The sequence below is a fragment of the Semicossyphus pulcher genome, unplaced genomic scaffold (genome assembly GCF_022749685.1).
Source record: "Semicossyphus pulcher isolate SPU_LCO1_2020_fin unplaced genomic scaffold, fSemPul1.0.p SCAF_2, whole genome shotgun sequence".
In the NCBI taxonomy this organism is placed as follows: Eukaryota; Metazoa; Chordata; class Actinopteri; order Labriformes; family Labridae; genus Semicossyphus; species Semicossyphus pulcher.
Genome location: NW_027211693.1, coordinates 30,999,546 through 31,022,162, shown reverse-complemented (window position 1 = coordinate 31,022,162; position 22,617 = coordinate 30,999,546). Strand labels below are relative to the sequence as shown.

The 22,617-nt window shown below is 41.3% G+C and overlaps 1 protein-coding gene across 2 annotated transcripts in view; it reads right to left on the bottom strand.

The window, feature by feature from the left end:
* Nucleotides 1-20,868, bottom strand: part of trappc11 (trafficking protein particle complex subunit 11) — a 30,512-nt gene extending 9,644 nt beyond the window's left edge. Inside the window, exons 1-19 of one of the 2 annotated variants that reach the window (XM_069670352.1) lie at nt 20,556-20,868; nt 19,094-19,322; nt 18,690-18,859; nt 18,407-18,477; nt 17,956-18,070; nt 16,832-16,931; nt 16,603-16,676; nt 14,695-14,791; nt 13,219-13,352; nt 11,585-11,726; nt 9,940-10,033; nt 9,718-9,797; nt 8,229-8,307; nt 7,880-7,934; nt 6,324-6,365; nt 6,079-6,224; nt 4,431-4,492; nt 2,201-2,333; nt 1,783-1,913 (exon numbers count right to left, since the gene is read on the bottom strand). In XM_069670352.1, the coding sequence (XP_069526453.1) occupies nt 1,783-1,913; nt 2,201-2,333; nt 4,431-4,492; nt 6,079-6,224; nt 6,324-6,365; nt 7,880-7,934; nt 8,229-8,307; nt 9,718-9,797; nt 9,940-10,033; nt 11,585-11,726; nt 13,219-13,352; nt 14,695-14,791; nt 16,603-16,676; nt 16,832-16,931; nt 17,956-18,070; nt 18,407-18,477; nt 18,690-18,859; nt 19,094-19,297 (1,929 nt within the window). In that variant the 5' untranslated portion in view covers nt 19,298-19,322; nt 20,556-20,868. The remainder of the gene's footprint in view (nt 1-1,782; nt 1,914-2,200; nt 2,334-4,430; nt 4,493-6,078; nt 6,225-6,323; nt 6,366-7,879; nt 7,935-8,228; nt 8,308-9,717; nt 9,798-9,939; nt 10,034-11,584; nt 11,727-13,218; nt 13,353-14,694; nt 14,792-16,602; nt 16,677-16,831; nt 16,932-17,955; nt 18,071-18,406; nt 18,478-18,689; nt 18,860-19,093; nt 19,323-20,555) is intronic. The other variant, XM_069670353.1, reaches the window with a different exon arrangement.
* Nucleotides 20,869-22,617: the final 1,749 nt, after the last annotated feature.

Sequence of the window (22,617 nt, the reverse complement as noted above, 5' to 3'; positions counted from 1 at the left end):
TGTCTAAGGATGTCAGGTCAAGGCTGGCATGGACTACAAGACCATCAGCAAGCAGCTTGGTGAGAAGGAGACAACTGTTGATGCGATTATTAGAAAATGGAAGAAACACAAAATAACCATCAATCTCCCTCGGTCTGGGGCTCCACGCAAGATCTCGCCTCGTGGGGTATCGATGATCCTGAGAAAGGTGAGGGATCAGCCCAGAGCTACACGGGAGGAGCTAGTTAGTGATCTTAAGGCAGCTGGGACCACAGTCACCAAGAAGACCATTGGTAACACACGTCGCCGTAATGGACTGAAATCCTGCAGCGCCTGCAAGGTCTGTGGAGGGAGCTGAAGCTTCGAGTTGCAAAGCGACAGCCTCGAAGCCTTGAGGATTTGGAGAGGTTCTGCAAAGAGGAGAGGACCAAAATCCCTCCTGAGATGTGCACACACCTGGAGACCAACTACAAGAAACGTCTGACCTCTGTGCTTACCAACAAGGGTTTCTCCACCAAGTACTAGGTCAAGTTTTGCCAGGGGATCAAATACTTATTCCAGTCAATCAAATGCAAATCAATTTATAACTTTTATATAATGTGATTTTCTGGATATTTTTTTGATGTTCTGTCTCTCACTGTTAAAATAAACCAACCATTAAAATTAGAGACTGTTCATTTCAGTGTCAGGGCAAACTTACAAAATTGGCGAGGGATCAAATAATGATTTCCCTCACTGTATATCTGTAAAAAATAAAATCTTTGCATGCATGTAGCTATTAATTAAAAAACAATACAGCCTTTGGGGAATTCATACAGTATCACAACTAGGGCTGCACAATTAATCCAATATTAGTCCAGATCACGATTTTGTCTTCCCACGATTTAATAAACATGATTGACGGTGATATTGACATTTAAAATGCTGCAACTGCTGCAAATCACATCAAGCGCTCCCTACCCTAACAGCCGCTCCCCCAGGGGGCTATGGAGAGGTTTGGGCTTCACTTTTGGGGGAGCTGCAGTCTGCAGCAGCAGTTTAGAGTGGAAGAGTAAACAACAGAGACGGTTGGAGAAACTAAAGTTAAATGTGTGGAACAGAAGACGAAGAGCTGGTCCCCTGAAACAGCTCGTCATCGCTTGTTTGGAGGTATTTCAGGTTTAGGGCAAGAAAGAAATAACATGCCAAGAGGTCATGAAACCTGCGTCTGCGTCTGCGCCACAAAGCAACACAACTAACTCATTCAGGCAGCTGAGAAAACAGCTCAAAGCCACGAGGAAGAACGAGCTGCTCCCCGTTCTCCAGCGTCAACTCAGACATCCAGAACAGAGACGCTGTACAGAGACACCCAATCCACCCAACTCCCAAAGACACACTGGAATTACCCATGATGCACCACATTCAGGTAAAGAACCTGATTTTAAGTTTGATGCTAGTTTTGGACGTGAGCCTGAACGCAGCACAAAAAGGTTTATTTAAATGTAAAAGTTCAATAAAAAATGTAAAAAAAGCATATCAATTATTTCTGACACTATTTATACCAGTGTTTGGTGAGGTGAGAAATAATTAATCCTCCCTCAAAAAGCTGTTTAAGTGTTTAAAAATCTGCCAATTTCCCAAATTAAATAGAAAATTCAAAATATTTTATATGAAAATGTTGTTAAATGTGTTTTTAAGCTCCCATATAATCTGCTTTTTCTCTTCTTCATTAATACCACCATCAGACAGACTTCCTTAACCCCCGTTATACTGTGTCCACTGTAACACTATGCAAAGGCTCCTCATTGGGGGTGTCGAGCGTACCTGGTTACTGAGGCTGACGGCCAGCTTGTTGAAAGAAACCGGATGGGGACAGTCGGCTCGGAGGAAAACCTGGAGCTGGATGGGCTGGTCTACGTGGAAGCTGGGGGACTGGAACTTTGCCTTACACTGGACTGGAGTCAGGAAGGATGAGACAGAGTGTAAACATCCTCAGATATAGAGCAACAACTAGAACACAGTTTTTAAATGAAAACAGACAAACTAAAGTAGTTTATTATCTGGAATATGTGCTGCACTCAACATTGCTTTGAGAGTCACTTTTCTCCTTAAGCTTAGCATCATGCTTTTCTACAGTCATTATGTCTTTCCTTCATGAACATGTTGAGTTTGGAGAAAAATCTACTTCTAAGAGTGAACACTAGTGACCCATTGAATTAAGAGTGTGTTTGTGTGCACTCACTGAATGGGATGTAGTCCTGCACTTCTATAGTCAGCTCGTTTGTTCCGGCCAAAGCCATGCGGTCGCTCCACAGCGACCTGGCTGCAGTGACCGAGGACGGATCACAGTCCGGCTCAGCGTCAGGGACCTCGTTCTGAAAACAGGAACATGATTAAAGTGGGAGCCAGCCAGTGTTTGACTCATTTCACTTTACAGCATCGCTACAAACTGCATGAGATGAAAACAGTCAGACATGAGAATTTCAAAAGAAAAGGTTTTGATGCCCCCCGAAAAAGTTACTCTGAAAGATACCTTGTTACATGAAGTCTGCACTCACTGCACAGAGTAACACACAACGTCAATCTGTGCCATGTTAGAACTTTTTATTAACAAGAGAAGAGACTTCACCAAAGAAGCCAAAATAATAAATAATAGGATTTTTTTTTTGCATATCTGCACATTGAAAACACAATTAATTTATCTGGTTTAATTTCCTGTATTTTTTTACAACGATCAGCCATGACATTATGACCACCTGCCTAATATTGAGCAGGTCCCACTTTTGCCTCCAAACGCCCTGACCCGTCGAGGCACGGACTCCATCAGCCCTCTGAAGGTGTGCTGAGGTATCTGACACCAAGACGTCAGCAGCAGATCCTTTAAGTCCAGTAAGGTGCGAGGTGGGGCCTCCATGGATCGGACTTGTTTGTCCAGCACATCCCACAGATGCTCGACTGGATCGAGATCTGGGGAATTTGGAGGCCGAGTCAACACCTTGAACTCGTCGTGTTCCTCAAACCATTCCTGAACCATGTCTGCAGTGTGGCAGGGAGCATGATCCTGCTGAAAGAGGCCACTGCCATTAGGGAAGACTGTTTCCATGAAGGGGTGTACTTGGTCTGCAGCAATGTTTAGGTAGGTGGTACGTGTCAAAGTAACATCCACATGAATGGCAGGACCCAAGGTTTCCCAGCAGAACGTTGCTCAAAGCATCACACTGCCTCCTCCGGCTCGCCTTCTTCCCATAGTGCATCCTGGTACCATGTCTACCCCAGGTAAGCGACGCACATGCACCCGGCCATCCACATGATGTAAAAGAAAACATAATTCCTTGGTCCAGCTTTGATGCTCACGTGTCCATTGTATGCTTTCAGTGGTGGACAGGAGTCAGCATGGGCACCCTGACCGGTCTGTGGCTATGCAGCCCCATAGGCAACAAACTGTGATGCTCTGTGTGTTCTGACACCTTTCTATCAGAACCAGCATTAACTTCTTCAGCTGTTTGAGCTTCAGTAGCTCTTCTGACCACATGGGCCAGCCTTCGCTCCCCATGACCATCAACGAGCTTTGGCCGTCCATGACCCTGTCGCAGGTTCACTGGTTTTCCTTCATTAGAACACTTTTGGTAGGTCCTCAGCACTGCAGACAGGGAACACCCCACAAGAGCTCTGGAGATGCTCTGACCCAGTCGTCTAGCCATCACAATTTGGCCCTTTGTCAAAATTGCTCTCATCCTTTGCTCATTTTTCCTCAAACTCAATCAGAAGCCTTCTCCTTCCACAAAGCTTAACAGGAGCTCTAGTTTCCGTTTTCCTGATGTGAGCTGGTAAATCTGCTCTGCCCTGTGGCTTTAAAACAGCACATGCTAACAATGCTAACAAATGAGGTTAGTAGAGATCGCCTTTTTTCTGTCTCTGCTTGTTTTCTACTTGTGCTTAATAAATAAATAATAATAGAACTAGTTACTTGATTTATGCTCAGACACAAAATTACATTCATTTCCTTTACTTTATCCAAACATCTCTTCCGCCTGCTGGTCGCCACTCTGTCATTTTTCGTCTTTTGTTTTTACTCTATTGTTCTGTCATAAGGAACAGAGTCAATCTTCATAGTCTAGCTCTCTCCACACTGAATGAACACTGATGTTCACAGGAGAACTCGAGCATTCATGCCCACAATTCAACACTGCCATCTAGTGGTTGAGGGTCTAAGTGCAACACACAATAAACCCCATCAATGAATCTTTTAATTTTAATACTACGTTTGGAAAAGTGGACAGAAATAGAGAATAGAAAGAGTTTATTACGTTAATGTTACTTCTCAATATCCTGGTATTTAATAGTGCTATCGTCCCCGCATAGTTTAAAGGCTTTTAATCTGTTTATTTTAATATCTGATATTTTGTTGTTGAGTCTCTAGATGGCTGCTTGATTTGGTGATCATCATGTTGAGCCCTGGAAGTCCTACTCACCGTCAGGACTTTGGTGAGATTCTTCTCGATCCTCGACTTCTGTTCCTCCTTCAAGGTTGAAGCTACAAGACAAGACAAATAAACCATTACCTCTTCTTGTTTTCTACTGACAGTTAATGCTTTGTTTTATATATCTTGTTGTTATCTAGTAGTTTTAACTTATCAAACAATCCTCATGTCCATTTTCTGGCAAGCAGATCTATAAGAAATTAGTTCTCAATCTATTTGATCCTTTTCAGGTCAGAGAGGAAGAAAGAACCTTCACACAGATGAGCTTCTTCTAATACAAAAATTAATGAATATAAGTTTAGAAAAATGAGAAAAAACATTACACATTATGGGACACAACAGTGTTTAAAGATGGTGAATGGAAAAGAAAATGGTCCTGTTCAGCTTGTCTCACTTCATCATCAGTGGAAATATTCAGTTTAATGTGAGTAATTACAGTTAAAGATATAATCTCGAAGATTTTCATGTAAATAAATGTCTGTTAAGTCTCTATCTATCACAGAATGAGGTAACACAATGGTGACTGAGCCTATGGCCCACTGATGAAAGCCTTTGCATTTGCAGTATATAGTATTATTACAGACTGGGTGTCTGTGGCGACATGCACAGAAAAAAATCACAAGCAGTGCCCAGTTAGTGACGCGTTTTCCATCAGCCAGCAGTGGTTGGTCTGCCAGAGAGGGTAGGCGGAGCTAAGCGGCTGCTTTTCCGGTCTCTGCAACTGTAAACAGTAAACAGTAATCTACTATGGCTGAACAAACAAAGAAAAGATGGATGACTACAGATACAACTTCAACAAGAAGTGAAAATCCAAAGAAAAAGAAACAAATTCGACGCTCAGATGAAGCAAACAGTCTAAAAAGGAAAGCGACGGTCAGCCAGGAAAATCAAGAGTTACAACCCGAGCCAGCCATGGACGTCACACACGCAACACTGTCTGGATATCTGGGAAGTGTGCTCCTGCAATTACCATTTATCACCATAGGTGCCGCCAAAGAGAACAAAACTGAGATCTTCGAGATTACAACTTTAAGTAGGTGATATTAAGAGTTTATTGCTGCCATGAATGCAGTTCCAACTCTATTATCAAACACACGTTTTCATGCAAGAGAAAAAAAAAATCTATTTTTTAATCAATTAAATCTCATAATTCTCATTTACAAATTAATATTACGCATCAAATGATGATTGATTTCAGGAAGCAGCCTGTAATAAGCGGGAAAATGTAGAGGGAGCCAAAATAAAGCCTGACAGAATGATGCCACACCCAGGGCTCACTGCTCATTAGACCCAACTCATTCTATTGGAATAATTGCTCGTGTGTGTTCAAGTTTTTTTCACCAATAAAATTCTGATGACGTGATGTGCTACTTGTCCAAATTTTGAGAAACATTACGCATGCCACTTCATATCACACACACATATCATGTTAAATCATTGATGCATGAGTTTGTACCATAAAATTAAACAGGTCTCTGATCAGGGAACGATGCAAAGGTAATGACACTGAAAGTTCATCTCACGACAACGTTTCAGACACCAACTGAAGTTTAAGTCAAATGGAAAGTTGAACCGTTTGCATAATCATATTCATAGTAGCAGAGGTAGACGTCACACACAATGTAACCTCCTGGCTCACCTCTGCCCAGCAGCTCCATGCAGTAGATGATGTAGTCTTTGACACTGGCCATCAGATAAGCACAGCGCAGAGCTGTGGTCAGAATGGCTGTCAGGAGGCCCCACCATCTCTCTGTGCGATAGTCACACATCACGTAGTCCAGCAGCCTGAAAACAAAACACACCAACACTCACATTGAACATATAATAAGTAGGATTTTCCTAGAAAAATAAAATATGTTTGGATCCAGTATAATATTTTATTACCAAAAAATAGAGTAAAACAACCAGACCAGCAGCTCCTGTGTTCTGCAAGTTAAAAATACTTTAGTAAATAAAGTCCAGTTACTCAGAGGGGAGCGATGTAACCGCTGGTTCCCGTTAAAACTTTTACTGGACGTACTTTGATAGGGTTTATTTCCCAGCAGGAATTACGTTGCAGCTGTTAAGAAGTGTTTTGCACCTGCAGACTGAAGTCATTCCAAAACTTTTGTACTTATTAGTCATTTATTTATTTATTCTTATGTAAGATCAAGTAAGTGTTTAAGGTTTGATATCTAGGAATATGTGTGATGTCTTATTACAGCCTTTCAACAAAACAAAACATTAAAGGTATAATAAGTAGGATTGTCCTAGAAAAATAAAATATAGACTTTTACAAATATAATATAATATAAATCATCACTTATGGGCCTTATGTGTGTTGGTGAGTGTGTGTGCTTTGCATGGGACGTTTTCAGGAGGGGCGCTGTTGTGGTTCCCTGAGCCAATCACAGCGTATAGCTGAGTGTGGGAGTGGTTCAACTTAGCAACTGGGCCCCATTCAGACCGGCGAACATGGAGAAAGAGCGATGCAGAGTTGGCCTTCTTACTATTGGACAGGTAGTTGCCTCAAACCGGGTAGGACAAGCTAACCGGCAGTAAGCATGCTAGCGCAAAGGAAACCACAGTTAACATGCTAGCGCAAAGGTAACCGTGATGCTGTCGGTGTTAGCTCGGTGGGATGGGCGTGTTCTCGCACGAGAGAGTGAGAGTGAGCTTCTGGTGACGAAGAGCCCAGGAGGAGGGGCCCAGTTTGAATGTGTTGTCGACAAAATGCAAGAAAGCAATCCTCTTTATTACACCTGTAAAAGGAAACAATCATCCTGCAGCTTCACCAACAGATGTTAATAGTTTGGATTTAGTCTATTTATGACCGTACCCACTCACCTATTATCTTCAAAGTTCCACACAGAGTTTTTTTATATATTTATTAATCTTTTTATTACAATCTGTACAGTTTTTAATTACACGTGTTTTACATATGTTGTATTATACGTATTGCTTATTATATTTTTATTCTTAATGCCCATTTTTTATATTATTCTATTTCTTATTTTTATTCTACTTCTGTGTTAATTGTTCTGCACTAAAATCACCAAAACAAATTCCTTGCATGTGTAAACCTACTTAGCGATAAACCCTGATTCTGATGATCAGACTCTAAAAAGTGTTAGACTTTTATTCAGTAAACTTTTGCACACTCTCTTGGCCACATACTGCACAGTCATGTACCAAATAAAACAGCTGTTTAAAGCACCAAAACAGATATGGTACTTATTTTATATAATACTGTTTATGTTTACTGTAATGCACCAATAACATCAAGACAAACTCATTGTCAATAAACCTCTATTGTGACTCTGTGTGCAGCATACATATCTGACACATGAGATTTCAAATGCTACCTTCAGATTAATCACAGGAGGTTCCTGAGCAGCTATCAGAAAGTCAGAGTGAGGAACTTTCCTCTACCAGTCCAACTTGCGTGTGTGTTGACTTACTTTAGGGCTTTGGTGTAGTCTTTAGCGTGGTAGTATTCCTCTCCCATCTGCACCACTGCAAAAAGAAAAACAGAGCATGAGACAAAAACTGAGTGAGCTGTGACAAAGTTTAAAAACCACCAGGGGAAATAAAATCTTAAGTGCAACAGAAAATGGTCCTTAATAAAATATTGAAATCAACAATTTGATGTTCTTCATGGTACGCCTGAGCATGGAGAGCTTAGCATATGAATGTGACATTAACCCAGCAATGATTGAAAATGGGAATGCATTGTTTTTCAATTTGACTCTAAAGTACCAGCAGGATTTGAAGACCCTGTGGAGACAAAGAGAGCACAATAATACTCACTGAGGTGACTCTTCATCCGTGGACACTTGTACTTCTTAAACTGGGCGACAGCGTTACTGAGAAGAGCTATGATGAGCTCCTGAAGCAGCAGAGACAGAGAAGCAGGGATGGTATCGTTAGGATTCTATCAGTACAGGTGTCGATGCCGATACCGCTTATTGATTTGTTTTCTGAGCCATGTCTTTATGAGGGTGTCTGATAATGTGCCTATGGAAGGGGGGTGTAACTGGGGTTAAGGGCTGTGGTCTTCTCCTTACAGTAACAACAGTTAACATTAACAGTAAATGCAGGAACAGTAACAATCGTAAGCAAAACAAACACAATTTTCATGCAACTCAAACTCATTCTCACTTAGGCAAGCTATCAGAGTACCTAAACCTAAACCTGCTGGACTCCACTGTAGTAAAGTGAATCTTTGACAGTAACCATGACGACAGCTCTGTGACATTCCGAGGTTAGTTCCTGTGTCATTTTCCCTCGTTTAGCGACGGAGGATGGGTTTACCTTGGGTGTCAACCTTACTAATGTAACCCACTGCAGATGAAGCTGGGGCTGCTGCTTGACTGACGCTTTCTAGAAGTGCTAACAACAGTGACTGAATAACTACAGGCTTATTTATAAGAACTATGTGTTTTAACTGCATGTTTAGTTTGGCTAATCCCATCTGCAGCACAGCTATCGGAGCCACTGGGACTCTGAGGCTGCACTGAGGACGTTCTTGCGGTAACTCTAGCAACGGCATTAGCATTAGCTGCTTTGCGAGCATGAAAGGTTGTCTGTCTTTATGTGTCAGTCCTGTGTTTCAGTGGTGATCCGTCGAGGTTGTAACCCCGCTTCTCGCCTAATGACAGCTGTGATAGGCTCACAGGATAAGCAGTATAGATAATGGATGGAGGCCAAACTATCGAAAGCTTTGTTCTGTCTGCCAAAGAACCACAACAACGCAACGTCATTGCCTGACACTGGTGGCTTCGTCATCACTTTGGGACAGATGCCAACTATGTTAGAATGAAACGACTGAATGAAAACCACATTAAATAAGGCGTAATGTTAACGTTAAACACCGATTAGTGCTTATCGGCACTTTCGGTACCGACCAATCACATACCAGTACCAAAAAGTACAGCAGAACAATCTGTGGTAGAAAACATCTAGAAGGGGAACACATTTGATTTTGGAATATGGGTCTGTGAAGGAAAATAATCCATATCTAACAATGTGTGAAGCGTTTTGTTCTTAAATTCCATCAAACAGCTGTTTTTTTTTCATTGCTGCTGTGATGTTTTCTTTGCACGCCACATTGCTAAATATTATGTGTAGAACTTTAGGATTACATGTTTGGCGCGGCCCCATGGTATTTAAAAGCAGCTGTGGCAGATGGTTATACAGGCAATTACACAGAACCTGCAGATTTTCACAGAACAAAAAAACATCTGAATAATTACAAAGATGTATGTGTGTGTGTGTGTGTGTGTGAGAGAGTTCTTACAGAGTGTGGTACGTCTCTCTCTTTAATCTGCAGGGCCAGAATACCGGTCTTCTCCTTCTCTGCATCTGGAGGATCAATGCCTAAAAACAAAAGATTACAGAAGTCAGGTTTTATCCGCACATTTATTAACACCCTGTGAGAGACATCAAATTTAACACAACAGTTTTTAACACGCTTTTGAATTGGACATTTGGCAAACAGTGCGTGTGCATGTGAACATACTCTGGTGTCCTTGTCTCCAGGCTCTCTGTCCATAGAAGTCCAGTCCTCCACTCTGGGTCTCCAGTGATTCGGGAGAGGGATTACTCGCTCCAGCCTAAAACAACCGACACATTAAATTAAAACATTACCTGCTGCATTAAGGTATTACATTACATCTCAACTTCTTAACTTAGTAGTACTACAACAGACACCTCCAGACTGTCGCACCTGTTATACCTCAGTTTGTTCATAAGTTAAGCTGCAGAGTCAACACTAGTCCACACATAGAAACAAGTCTGTTTGATGCTAAAGCTGTGTGCATGTTTGGCTGCACCAATGACAGGCAAGGTTCATCTTTGACAGGGCTCAGACCACATGATTAATCCCTGATTCGACCCTCCCAACAGAGGAGAAATCTGGTCTGGGAACTTGCTTGGTACTGACGTTTTCACCCATGATTATCTGGTACTGTGAGCGGTTACTGATCCAGTCCTACACCTCCTGAAAAGCTTGCAGACTCGTCGGGGCCAACCAGATTATTTCAGATAATAATGTTTGATATTTAGGATTTTAAATCTGGATGATCACGTCTAGAGCCTGACCGATATATCAGTAGGCTGATATTATCAATCCAATACGCTCCAATGTTAATATGTAGATTTCTGCAGAACACAAAACATAAAAATGCCTGGACAAGTGTAAGGCGCTGTCACTATGTCGATTAACAAGTGGAGGGCACTATAGTTATTTTTCAACACCAGCTGGAGTCAAGAAATGTATCAGCCTCCTCACTCGTGGTTACAACTATAAACCAGCACAAAATGTTCTGAACAAACACATTACAAACACAAACAAAAGTTATTATTTGCATTTTGGAACATAAATCAGTAAACTTAACTCAACAAACTACTCAGTCAGCACCAGGCAGAAGGCATGATGGGAAATGAGGACCGTCCCTATCGCTGGCAGAGTGCGAATCACAGCTGAGCAGAGCAGCAGACGCAGGTGCGAAGGAAACATTTTTCATGGTATATAAAATCGGCCAATATATCAATATCAGATTTTTTTTTACTCCCTAATATCGGAATCGTCATCGGCCCCAAAAATCCAGAATCGGTCAGGCTCTAATCATGTCAATACTTTCCAAATATGACCACAACAGCCAATGAGAGAGAAGTCTGCAAGCGGACAGTGTTTCCAAAAAGATTCTAGCCCCCGAGGCTAATTTAGCTAGCATGCTTCTGTTGTATGGATGTTAAAACTGATGGTTAAAATCTTACCTCCAGTTCTTCCTGAAAAAGAAAAGACAACCTGTGTAGGCCGCACCTCCACAAACATGACCTGACTTGTAGAATCTGACTTTGACATCATTAGGATTTAAAAATACCTGTACCTTCCTACTCTGGATTGAAACCAAAGTGACAACTTATGATGCAGAAATTACACTTTCACTCCCCCTGGCAAGACTATTGTGCTTCTCTGGCCCTATTGTCTTTGAACACTGATGATAACACCTAAAAAACCAAACAGCTAAAAGGCAGGTAAACAGCATTATGAACTACAACCTTAATCGCTGCCTAATGCAAAATAACACCTTCAAACCACTTCTACTCCAGTACAACCCTTTCCTTTAGAGAGGTAGTAACGGTAGCTGCAGTGGAGTCACCTGGCAGAGCTGCTGTGCCTGTTGTTTCCTGTCCTGACTGTAACAGGCAGCCTGCTGGTAGTAGAAACCAGGATTCTGTGTCTGGATGGCGGTCAGACCCAACTTTATTGCTTCGTCGAACAGCTCACCGAACGACTGGAACCTGGTAGAGAGCAAAGATGAAGAGACAGAGACAGTTGTGCCTTCTTCTTTCATTAAGATGAGCTCCATGTACAAAATAACGGATCATCTTTGAAGGAAAACTGTTTTAAAAATGAGCTTTTAGCCAAAATGTCAGCACAAAACCCCTAAAAGAACCTTTTATTTTATAAAATTGGCTGTAATTGTCGTTAGTTAATAAAGTGTTTAGACATTTTGCACAGGAGAAGCAGGTGGAGGTGACTCACGAAAAGTTCAAACTGAACTCTGTGCCTCAGTGTAAATCTTATTTGTTCTTCAGCATGAGCACGAGTAAAGAAACATTAAAGGGGGGGTATTATGCGTCATGTTTCACTCTGTGATACCTGTGGAGTAGCTTAGCATCATTTACACTTTAAAAAACTGCTTTGTGAATTTTTCTCACACTGGTGCTCTGTGCAGGCCCTCATATAGCCTCTGCCTGAAAACGACTCAGTCAGCTCTGTCCCTTTAAGAAACCCCGCCCCTACAAGCCCACTTTCTTCTGATTGGCCAGCTCTCTGAAGCCTGTTGAGGCTGCACCATAGACTGTACAAATAATGGACGTAGCCAGCGCGACGTCACCCTTTGGTTTCTCGACTGCGTAAATGAAGCCAAACTATGGCCGCCGCCATGTTGGTTTACTGGAGCCTGAAGTGACCAAATTTGAATGAGAGGATGGAGGGGTTGAAAAATGCCAAGTTATCAAAGCCAGTATGTGACTGTGGCTGATTCATTAGCTTGTGAATGAGCTAGTTTAACTTTCCCAGGAGGAGATTCTGTCAGTGACTGACTGCAGGTGTTTATTTATCAGACTAAATAAGTAGTGGAATCACCGCCTGCTCGCTGGGTGAGAAAGCGGCGCATGAACAACACATAAAGTGAAACGTAAAATAACCGGTCTCTTCATCACTACGGTCCGCTGTAATCTCAACCAAAAAGCCTTCCCCACTGGCTTCATTTTTACACACTTCACAAAGTGCAGCGTGTAGAAAAAACTGTGTGAAACGTGGCGTTCACAGCAGCCTGCAGACTGAGCTGAGGAGCCTGGGGATTACGCCAACATACTTTTACCTACAGATTTGAAACTTCACCCACGTTTAGTCTGGACATCCAACATTGTGACATTACATATATGTCTTGTGAAGGAATGTGAAACAGCATAATACCCCCCTCTTTAAATACATGTAACAGGGGTGAAGAGCACAGCTTGTTTATGATGTCAACAAGAACACGCCTGGTATCTTCAACAATGTGTTTAAGGACTTTTGCTTCAGTGTTTGAGCTGTCAAAGATTTGTTGACTGATCATATAAGTATTGTTTTTTAGTCATCCAGCCAAGTCAATTTAATTTTTACCATTAATGATATGTTACCATGTTACATGATACCTTCAGGGTGTTATAGGTATTTATTCAGGACTACACAGTGTGCACAGTGTGTGAGTTATTGTGTATTCATACACAGTGTGGATCTCACTGTTTAGACATCCACGCGGCGTGTTCGAAGGCCAGTTCAGCACTGCCGATCTTCTTCTTACACAGGTCAATGTGCTTCCTGAACTGAGCTATCGCATCTAGAGGAGTGTTGTGCTGGAAACACAGACGGCAGATCTGAAGAGGCAGAGAAAGGAGAGAAACATCAGGGCCAAGAAGTGAAGGTTGTAGATGGTGAGTAACTGCAGACTTCAGACCTCCATCGGGTGTAGCTGTCACCTGAAAGTCAACGATTCAAAAAATCAGTCTGCAAACCTTTAGGAACCAGCTGTTGTCTCCCGATTAACTACAAGCTAACAATACTGGAAATAGAGGTCTGATGGCAAGAGAGGGCAGCACATCAGAGAGTGAATCAGCATTGCAGCTGATATCTGTGGGCTACTCGGACGCTCTCAGCTCTGGTGCTGAAGGCAGGGAATTTGGCAAATCTACAAGTCGTTCAGGAGCCGAGCAGGAAAGACAACTTAAGACCAGGAGGTACACTTATTATTTCTGGGGTTGTGTGAAAATCTGATATTTTCATATAAACCTCAGAATTGACATGGAAGCTGCTAGAGGTTTTGAGGGGAATTCACCAAAGGGTTCCGCTTTTTGAGCTGGCTAAACCTGTGCAAATGACACAAAAAGACTCATTCTGAGGGAAAACACTGTACTACTGCAGCGCAGTATTATAAGGCCTGTCGCGCTCTGAGTTTGTGCTCTGAGTTTACACTCTGATCATGACAACAATTCCACCTTTTGTGTGACCAAAAAATGTATTTGTCTATAAAAACAAACTGTTGATAATATATTGTCATTATTATTATAATCGGGAGATCAATCCGTCCGAGGCTGTGCGAGGCTCAACCCCCGGCACACGGGCACACTGTGTGGAGACAGTCTGGAGCTGTTACGCATGACGGGGATTATTATCTGGACGAGCTGCTGTTGGTGCTCGTTTAAAAAATTAAACACCTGTCGAGTCTGGACTTTACAGTAAACTGTTAAAAGAGCTGCCCCCTCCTCTCCCTGCTCGTCATCCATCTGAGCATGGTGTTGAGCTCCGTCAGTGTGCAGCTCAGTTAATGCCTGAGAGCGCAGCACCGCGCAGCAGAGAGAGGAGGTGCAGACAGCTTCTCTCCACAATCACAAAACAAGAGCAAACTGCACAGACTTTATGGACATGTTTGCATCTGAATATCATCAGTGCAATTTGCTTTGTGAATTGGACCCTGAGACGAGGCAGAAAGAGGGGGCAAATGATGCGCAATTTATGGTGCTATCAGCGGCCACAATTCATTCTTAGTGAATTCCCCCCTTAGTGTGTTGCAGTTGCTCAACAATAATCAATATGAGTTAGTACGTGCGCATGCGCATCTAATAATTTAGACTTTTAATCTCATAATTTTGACTCTTTTTTTCATAATTATGACTTGAAGAATGGGCTTCCATAGCAAACTACAGTCAGACAGAAATGTACCTTATAGTTGATGAACCCAGCCATAGTTTTGATCTCCAACATGTTGGTCTCGTGGGCTCTGAGCTCATGAACAAGACTGTATGCAGTTCTGTAGTATCTAAGGACACAAAAGGGCTTCCTTAATAACAGAAAGTACAACACACAGGTCTTTGTGAGTCTATAATAACAGCAGCATTTCAGATTGGATGCATTATTTTCAAATGCAAAACATTTTTTACATAAAAACCCACAGAAAACATACTGATCATAAACAATTCTGAAAGTAGAAAAATGAACTTTCTTAACACTGCAGAAGTTATTCTAAGTTTTATGGTCAGAAAACAAAAGAGGTTTTTATGTTTCATCTGCCACAGATCTACTCTGCCCTCACTGGAGTTTTAGCTGATTGTGATGTCGTTGCTTTGAGTATCTCCAGAGGATATTTATCTGTAACTTTATGTAAGTCATGCTCTAGAAATTACTTTTTTCCATTTAAGATCAAATTAAACAACATTATGCAAAAATTCTTATCCAGCATGCCCGTTTCCTGCATTAAACACAATGTAAAGTAACATGACAACGTCATCAACAAATGAAAACATTTGATGGAACAGAAGCCTCAACTTTCCACTGCAAAAACATGTTGGCTCTAACCTTAGTATTTATTTTAGATCAGTTTAAATAGAATTATGCAACAACAATCTCCAGCGACCGCCAAAATTAGTGCTGTCAGCCGATTAAAGGGATCCAATCAATTTTAGGCTTTGTAATTAATTAGTCGCATTTAACACCCTCGATCAATCAGAAGCACCACATCACATGTAGACTTACTCAGTTTCTAGATGGTTATATTTTACTTCCACACTTAAATAGTTCTTTCTTCTCCACCTTATTAAGTCTTAATTCACAAACTACTCTAATCTGATCACCTCGCTTCACTTCAGCACACCTCTGCCCATTTTGTCACCCCGGGTCGCCACATATGAAACAAATTACTCATTCATTGTCATTGTCAAAGCGCGCGTCTTGCGCTCAAGTAGGTTCAGTGTCCTCAACCTGGCAACCCATGTGCGCTTCGTGTTGTACTAGAAGCGTAGCTCTGTCTGGGAAAAGCTGAGTGCGTGAGAGGGTGGTTCAGCGAGTGAGTGAGAGAGACAGGAAGTGAGTGTGTGCACATGAGTTACCAGAGTGAACGGGGATCGGAGCGGATCAACGGAGAGTGTTATCAGTAACTGAAAATAACAGAAGGACTGTACAGTAAGGCTGTGTGTGTAATAAAGCCACATACGCTCCCGTGTCCTGCTTCCTGCTTGCTGCTGTTGTGTGTAAAGTGATGGGAGTTAGCACCGAAGCTAGCAGCAGCTTCGGCCCTAGGGCAGACGGATAAGTCTCCCCTGTGCTTTCCGACCACGGTCGGAACGCTGCAGCAGGAACGGCTAACATACGAATCTGGGGAGGAGGGGGCGGGGGGAGACAACGCTCTCCAATATTTAGAATTTGGACTGCAGAACCCTTTTTAGACGCTAGCTGTCATTACATATTGGTCCTTTTAATATTTTCTGTCGAGATTCAGTGTGTGCACGAGGGATGTTAGGATGTAGCCACTCAAAGTTACGTATATAACATGACCCAAAAGTGTCTGAATGTATCCATTAACATGCCAGAGCAGTTGAGGTTCTTTGGTCTTTAAGAAACACTGAACATTAGGATTTAATCTGTAATAATGACAGTAGTTACTGAGGATTAATAACATCCCCTCAATGACATTTTTATGATTATCTTATCAACACTTTTATGTTGAGTTTCCAACAGCATTTGTTTATTGTAACCACCTAATGTAAAAAAAAAATACTGCTGCTGAAAATCAGTTTCATAAAGTGTGAGACTACAGGAGATGATCACAACAAACAACAACATGATGAAACCTACTTGAGAGCGTTCTGTGTGTCCTGTTTCAGCTCACTGAAGAAGGCGATTTTAAACTGGTGTCTGACAAACAGCAGCTGTGAACATCAGGAGGAAGAGGAGAGGACAGTGTGAGGAGCGTCTGAAGAAAACATGTCAGGGCAGCCAAAGGTTTGTCTCTCATCCAAAGCAGCTTTGATGGCTGCAAGAGATTTTCTGCACAGTAGGGTGATGTGTTTGTGTGTCATCCTACCTGATGTGTTGTCTTGTTGAGGAACTCTTTATGTGATTTGACTCGACGGATCTCAGTGTAGTAGTACGTCTGAGCATGTTCATAGAAAGCATTCTCCAACCTACAGAATCACAGGGAAGAACACGCTTCAATAAACCTGCCTATAATGTTTAGAAGAGATTCAGGCTCATTTTATAAGTTTGCTAAGACCACATCGTATTAAACCAATACAGTTCAAGAGCTGTCGCTATCACAATATAAATATAAGGGCTGTCAATTGATCAAAATATTTAATCGCAATTAATCGCAAATGAATGGCACATTTTTACCTGTTGTAAATGTACCTAAAAGAGATAGTTTTTAATCCTCTTATTAACATGGGTATGGACAAATATGCTTCCTTTATGCAAATGTATGTTTATGATTATTGCACCATTCCAAAACAAAGACAAATACTGTCAGAATATTCTACAGAATAACCTTAAAGGTACTGCACGCTCAGAAAATATGCTGAAAGCATAACATGGCAAACTGAAGCCCAACAAGCAACAACAGACGGCATGTTGACCTGAATGTAACATTCCTCAGTAATAAGTCATTGAGTCTGCAGCAGGAGATAAAAGTAACGTCATTTTAGTTAAAGTTTCACTTAAAGACATTTTCACAACTTGGGGCTCTCTGCATCAGCTGTGTGCTCGGCCAGCAAGTGGGATTTATGACTCGACGTGCTCCGGTGGTAACTCGGTTCACATCGACAGTAAATACAAATAACTTTTGTCTTGTCCAGAGAACCATCGAGCAGGGCTTTGAGGCTGAACTTGACATTTAAAAGACCCTTTTCTTTATCCATTTCTGCTCACAGAGGTTTGTTTCTGCTTGCTATCCACAACATCACCGCTGCATCACTTCCTGATTTGCGTTGATCGCGCATTAAAAACAATAGTGGTGTTAAAGGGGATGTGCGTTAACTCGTTATTATCACGTTATCTTTGACAGCCCTAATAAACATGAATGATTTAACTGTATTCATATGGATTTATCCTACAAAATTCTGTATATGTCCAACACAAAGCAAAGAGAGCAGAGCAGTGGATGCCATTTGGATCACTGGAAGTTCATAAATGCAAAATATCTTTTTAAATGACCTTATGATGTAGCCCACTAAGTGGTCGGTGTGTGGCAGTACGAAGAGACTCTTTCCGGACAGGTCGCAGGCGTTACAAAGAGCTGCTGCTCTCTCTGACGCTACCAGGTCCTCACCTGTAGAAATGGGAAAATAAGTGATGATGAAGAGCCTGGAAACAGGCAGAGCAGGTGTCTAAGGTTGTGTATATTCTTTGGGTCGTGGGTTGCATTTTTTTAAAAACAAAACTACCCATGTGCATAAATATTAGTTACATCCTTTTATTTCTCGTAATCATTTTAAAATGTTGTAATTGTATATTTGCATCACTTCTGCACATGCTGTTAATTATCTGTGTTTGCTGAAAACTTTACTTTTTTTATTACACCTGTGTCTCTTGAAAGGAAGATCTTGATTTCAATGAGACTTCCTGTAAATATAAAGGATTAAAAGGATTCCGTAGAGCCGTTCACCTGGAGGTAGAGGAGTTTTCTTCTGGATTAGAACCACAGCCACCTTTGTGTTCCTGCCCTGAAGACTGGTCCTAAAGACAAGCACACAGATTGGCATGTAAAATTGTTTATGCTAAGGGTGTCAAGTCGTATCGGATGGCACCTCAACAAGCACAAATTCTAAACATCCTGTGTAACAGCCCACGTACACAACATAAAATAATCCTGATAGTAAAGTTAAGTTTGTACTCACTCTCTAGCTATAACTGTAACCCTTTTTGATGGTGTTAAAATATACAGTTACCTCACAATTTCCACTTTTGTTGCGCACTCAGACTGTTTCTCTTTCCACTGTGGGTCGTCCCAGTCCAGTTCGTAGAAGAGAACAACCAGAGCTGGAACCAGGTTCAGATGTTTATTCATCCAGCCTGTTTTCAGGATGCCTTTAGGAATGTACCATTCATACGATGTTCTCTAAACAAACAAAGTTAAAATAGACTGTTTAGAGACACTCAAACTGCAAGACTTCTCACTTTAAGACTACACCGCTCCTTTTGTATATTGTGTTTTTCTGTATGTGAATAACCTGCAAGTGAGCAGCAAATGCAAATTGAAACTTCGTCTCTGTTCCATGCCCTGGGTTGAGTTTCTGGGATTAAACCCTCTTGTTTTTTAAAGAACTTCTAAGTCTCTACATTCACTACTCACCTTGGTGCGACACTTGGGGTACTCATGGTCTCCTGGGAGAACTTTAAAGGAGATAGGAACTCTGTCAGCTCGCCGGTTAGCGCAGAATGCGTCCCATATGGCCCGGTGCACTGCATTGTACACCACATCCAGACCAGTTAAAGCCACAAAGGCCATGGGCCGACAACAGAGCTCTGGAGGAAGCTCCCACTGGGAACCTGCCATCGTGTTGGTTTAACAGTGGATTCACCTACACAAGACAGAGCATCATCACTGCAACAGAAACAGATCTTTACAGGAGAATATTCTCTTTGTTCCCCTTACTGAAAAACATATCCTGGTAGAAAAAGACTGTAATGTATTGTAAATGAGCAAAAGCACTGTTATTTTTTTAGGGATGCACAATATTATCTGCATTTTATTGCTATCTGCAAATAATGGCTTGAAAATTACATCAGCATCGGTAGATATGTCATTTCTCTGCCGATATTTTCCACTGATGAAACAATGCTTTCATTTTGCCTAAATGCTCCATGATTCCCTAAAAAAGCTGACGCAATGCTACGACATTAACTCGGCGCGAGTGTGAGAGCACTGCGTGCACCACGCCTCTTCCATCAACTATGAAGAAGCAAGATGTAGGCGATAAAGCAGTTTTTCAATGTTTCTGAAACGGACAGCAAGGTTATGCTCAGCATCGGCCATGCGAGTAGGGGCCACATCTCATCATCCAAGCCTGTCTAAGTTGGATGAACATTACAGTTTAATTTGAAAGAAAATGTTACAAACAAATGAAAATGGCATTTTGTACATAACCTAAGTTTAAGTAGTTTTCTTATCTTGCCCGGTGAATGTGTGCATTTTAAAAAGCACTGTATTGTTAATTCTGTATCTGCCAGTGGGCCACTACAATGAGAGTAGGCATGATATCAATTCCACTACAGGGGAGACTTGATGTTCTCTGCAATAAGGTGGGAAAAAACATGCTCCTAATATATATATTTTTTTTTAATCAATACTTTTTGGTGTTTGCACACTGGGAACAAAACTGAAGTAGGTGTTTTGCATCATTAGGGAATTGCAACACAAAGTCCTCAAGCATGAACAGACAGAGCCGTTATTGAAAAACAACTTGCAGGTCACAAGACTTGAGGGTTAGCATTAGCTTCACTGAGGTGTGCAAGTAGCTGCGAACGGTGACAGTTCACTTGTTTACATCCTACAGAGTAGAGCTCGACACGGATTTCTTGACGCGGAGGCCTATCTCAGTCATATCGAAACACGCTGAACAATGGAAAAAAAAGAGGGTCACACAAAATATGTTTTTCTAGCACAATAAATACATGGCTACAGAAACCGTTAAGACGAAAGCGGAAGTGAGATAACCTGACACGGCTATTGCTAGTAGCATTGCTGTTAGCCTGTTAGCCTCCATCTAAAAACGTAATTAAAAAAATATCATTAATCCGTAATAACAACATACCTCAGTTGCATCACTCAGGTGGACGGATAACGGTGCGAGGTACAGCTAGCTTGCTTGAGTTAGCTGGCTAGCTGCAGTTCAGTTTGGATGTCTATCAAGGTTAACAGTAAGCTAGTGGGCGAGGTTTGCAGATTTAACTATCGAATAAACGTCAGTGCACTTTGAGTTTTATGCCGCTTGGCTTCGTTTCAGCCAAGTCTTTGCGCTGGTCACCATCTGACAGCTGATCATCGATGTGTCAAACTCGACAGAAGCAGAAAATAAGAGCTACCTAGCAGCTGTTGCTGAAGCAAAAACAAACTAGCTAGTTAGCTACCTGTGTCAAAACTTGAATAGCACTTCCGGTTTGACTTTTCAAAATAACAGTGCCACCTCATATATTGCATTATTGGGACTACGTATATTATTTTTAACAAGAGATGCAGAAGGGAAAACTATATCTTAATCATGAATACCGTAATGATAATAATGATGATGATAACAATACACTCTACCCATTATTCATCCCAAAAATACACTATAAAAGCATCTGTATTTTAAGAAATAGAAAACCTACAAAGTAGTCTGAACTATTTTTTAGCATATCCTTTGTGCTGGGACTGTTAAAATATTACAATGATCATTTCATATGATTATGTCAATATTGCATTTGCCATAAAAGGCTGTAAACATTACTACATGTAATTTTAGCAGACATGAGTTATGGCTGCATTAGCTGGTGACAGCTTGGAGGTAAAGTGCACACCATGCCGGATTGATGTCTTTGTGAGCAGAACACACACATCACATTATTGGTCTACACCTAAATATTAAAAACATGGAATCTCTGCCAACCTATAGCTTAAAGACAGTGCTGTAAAAGATGATGATGAGCTTGGGAGGGATGAGATTTTTAACTTACATAGACATAGATCTAAACATAGGTTTAAATAGGGTGTAAGAGCCAGCAGCACCTATAGGTGCAACAACTCATGCAGGTGGATGTTCCTTTTAATTTCTGTGCGGGTAGTCAGGACATAGTGGTGCAGGCTCAAACTGATGGAAAATGGGACGACTAAACAACAAGACTTGTAGAAAATTAATGAAAGCTAATTAAGAGTGACAGGTGAGAGGGCTAACTTCAACAAATCCAAAGGGTTGTAGGACTCAAACCCATGCCTCAAAAAATGATTTGAATTATAAAGAGGTTGTCAACGTCAGGATGGGGACTTGATGATTAAAGGCAAACTATGTCGAACTGAATTAAAGTCAGGTGACCAACCTGTAGAGGAAATTGAATAAATCTGAATTTCAGGAGTTTCTGAATGTTAGGAAGGATCACTTTAAAGCTGCTGTGAGTATCTTTCATTTTGTGTTGATCTCGGTGGCCCCTGACTGTCTCACATCTAAAGTTCTTAAATTTCTTCTGAAGAAAGTTCTTAAGAACCTCCAAGTCAGATTCATGACGTGTTCTTAAACTGCAAATGTGTTTATTCTTATATTAATGAACGTCCTCTTCACGTGGAAGCTCATTCCAGTTCCAGACATCATACAGGATTGAAAAGAGAAATAGAAATAAGTCAGGAATGCTCAAATTATATATATACAGTACTGTGCAAAACTTTTAGGCAGCTGTGAAAAAACTAAGAATGCTTTCAAAAATTTAAATAATAATTGTTTATTTTTATCAATTTACAAAATGATAAGTGAGCGAACAAAAGAAAAATCTAAATCAAATCAAAATTTGGTGTTACAACCCTTTGCTTTCAAACCAGCATCAATTCTTACAGGTACACTTGCACAAAGTCAGGGATTTTGTAGGGTTATAGTCAGGTGTGTGATCAACCAGTTATACCAAACAGGTGCTAATGATCATCAGTTTCACATGTAGGTTGAAACACAGTCATTAACTGAAACAGAAACAGCTGTGTAGGAGTGTTTAAAATGGGTGAGGAACAGCCAAACTCTGCTAACAAGGTGAGGCTGTGGAAGACAGTTTGATGTCACAGGTCATACACCACGGCAAGACTGAACACAGCAACAAGACACAAGGTAGTTATACTGCGTCAGCAAGGTCTCTCAC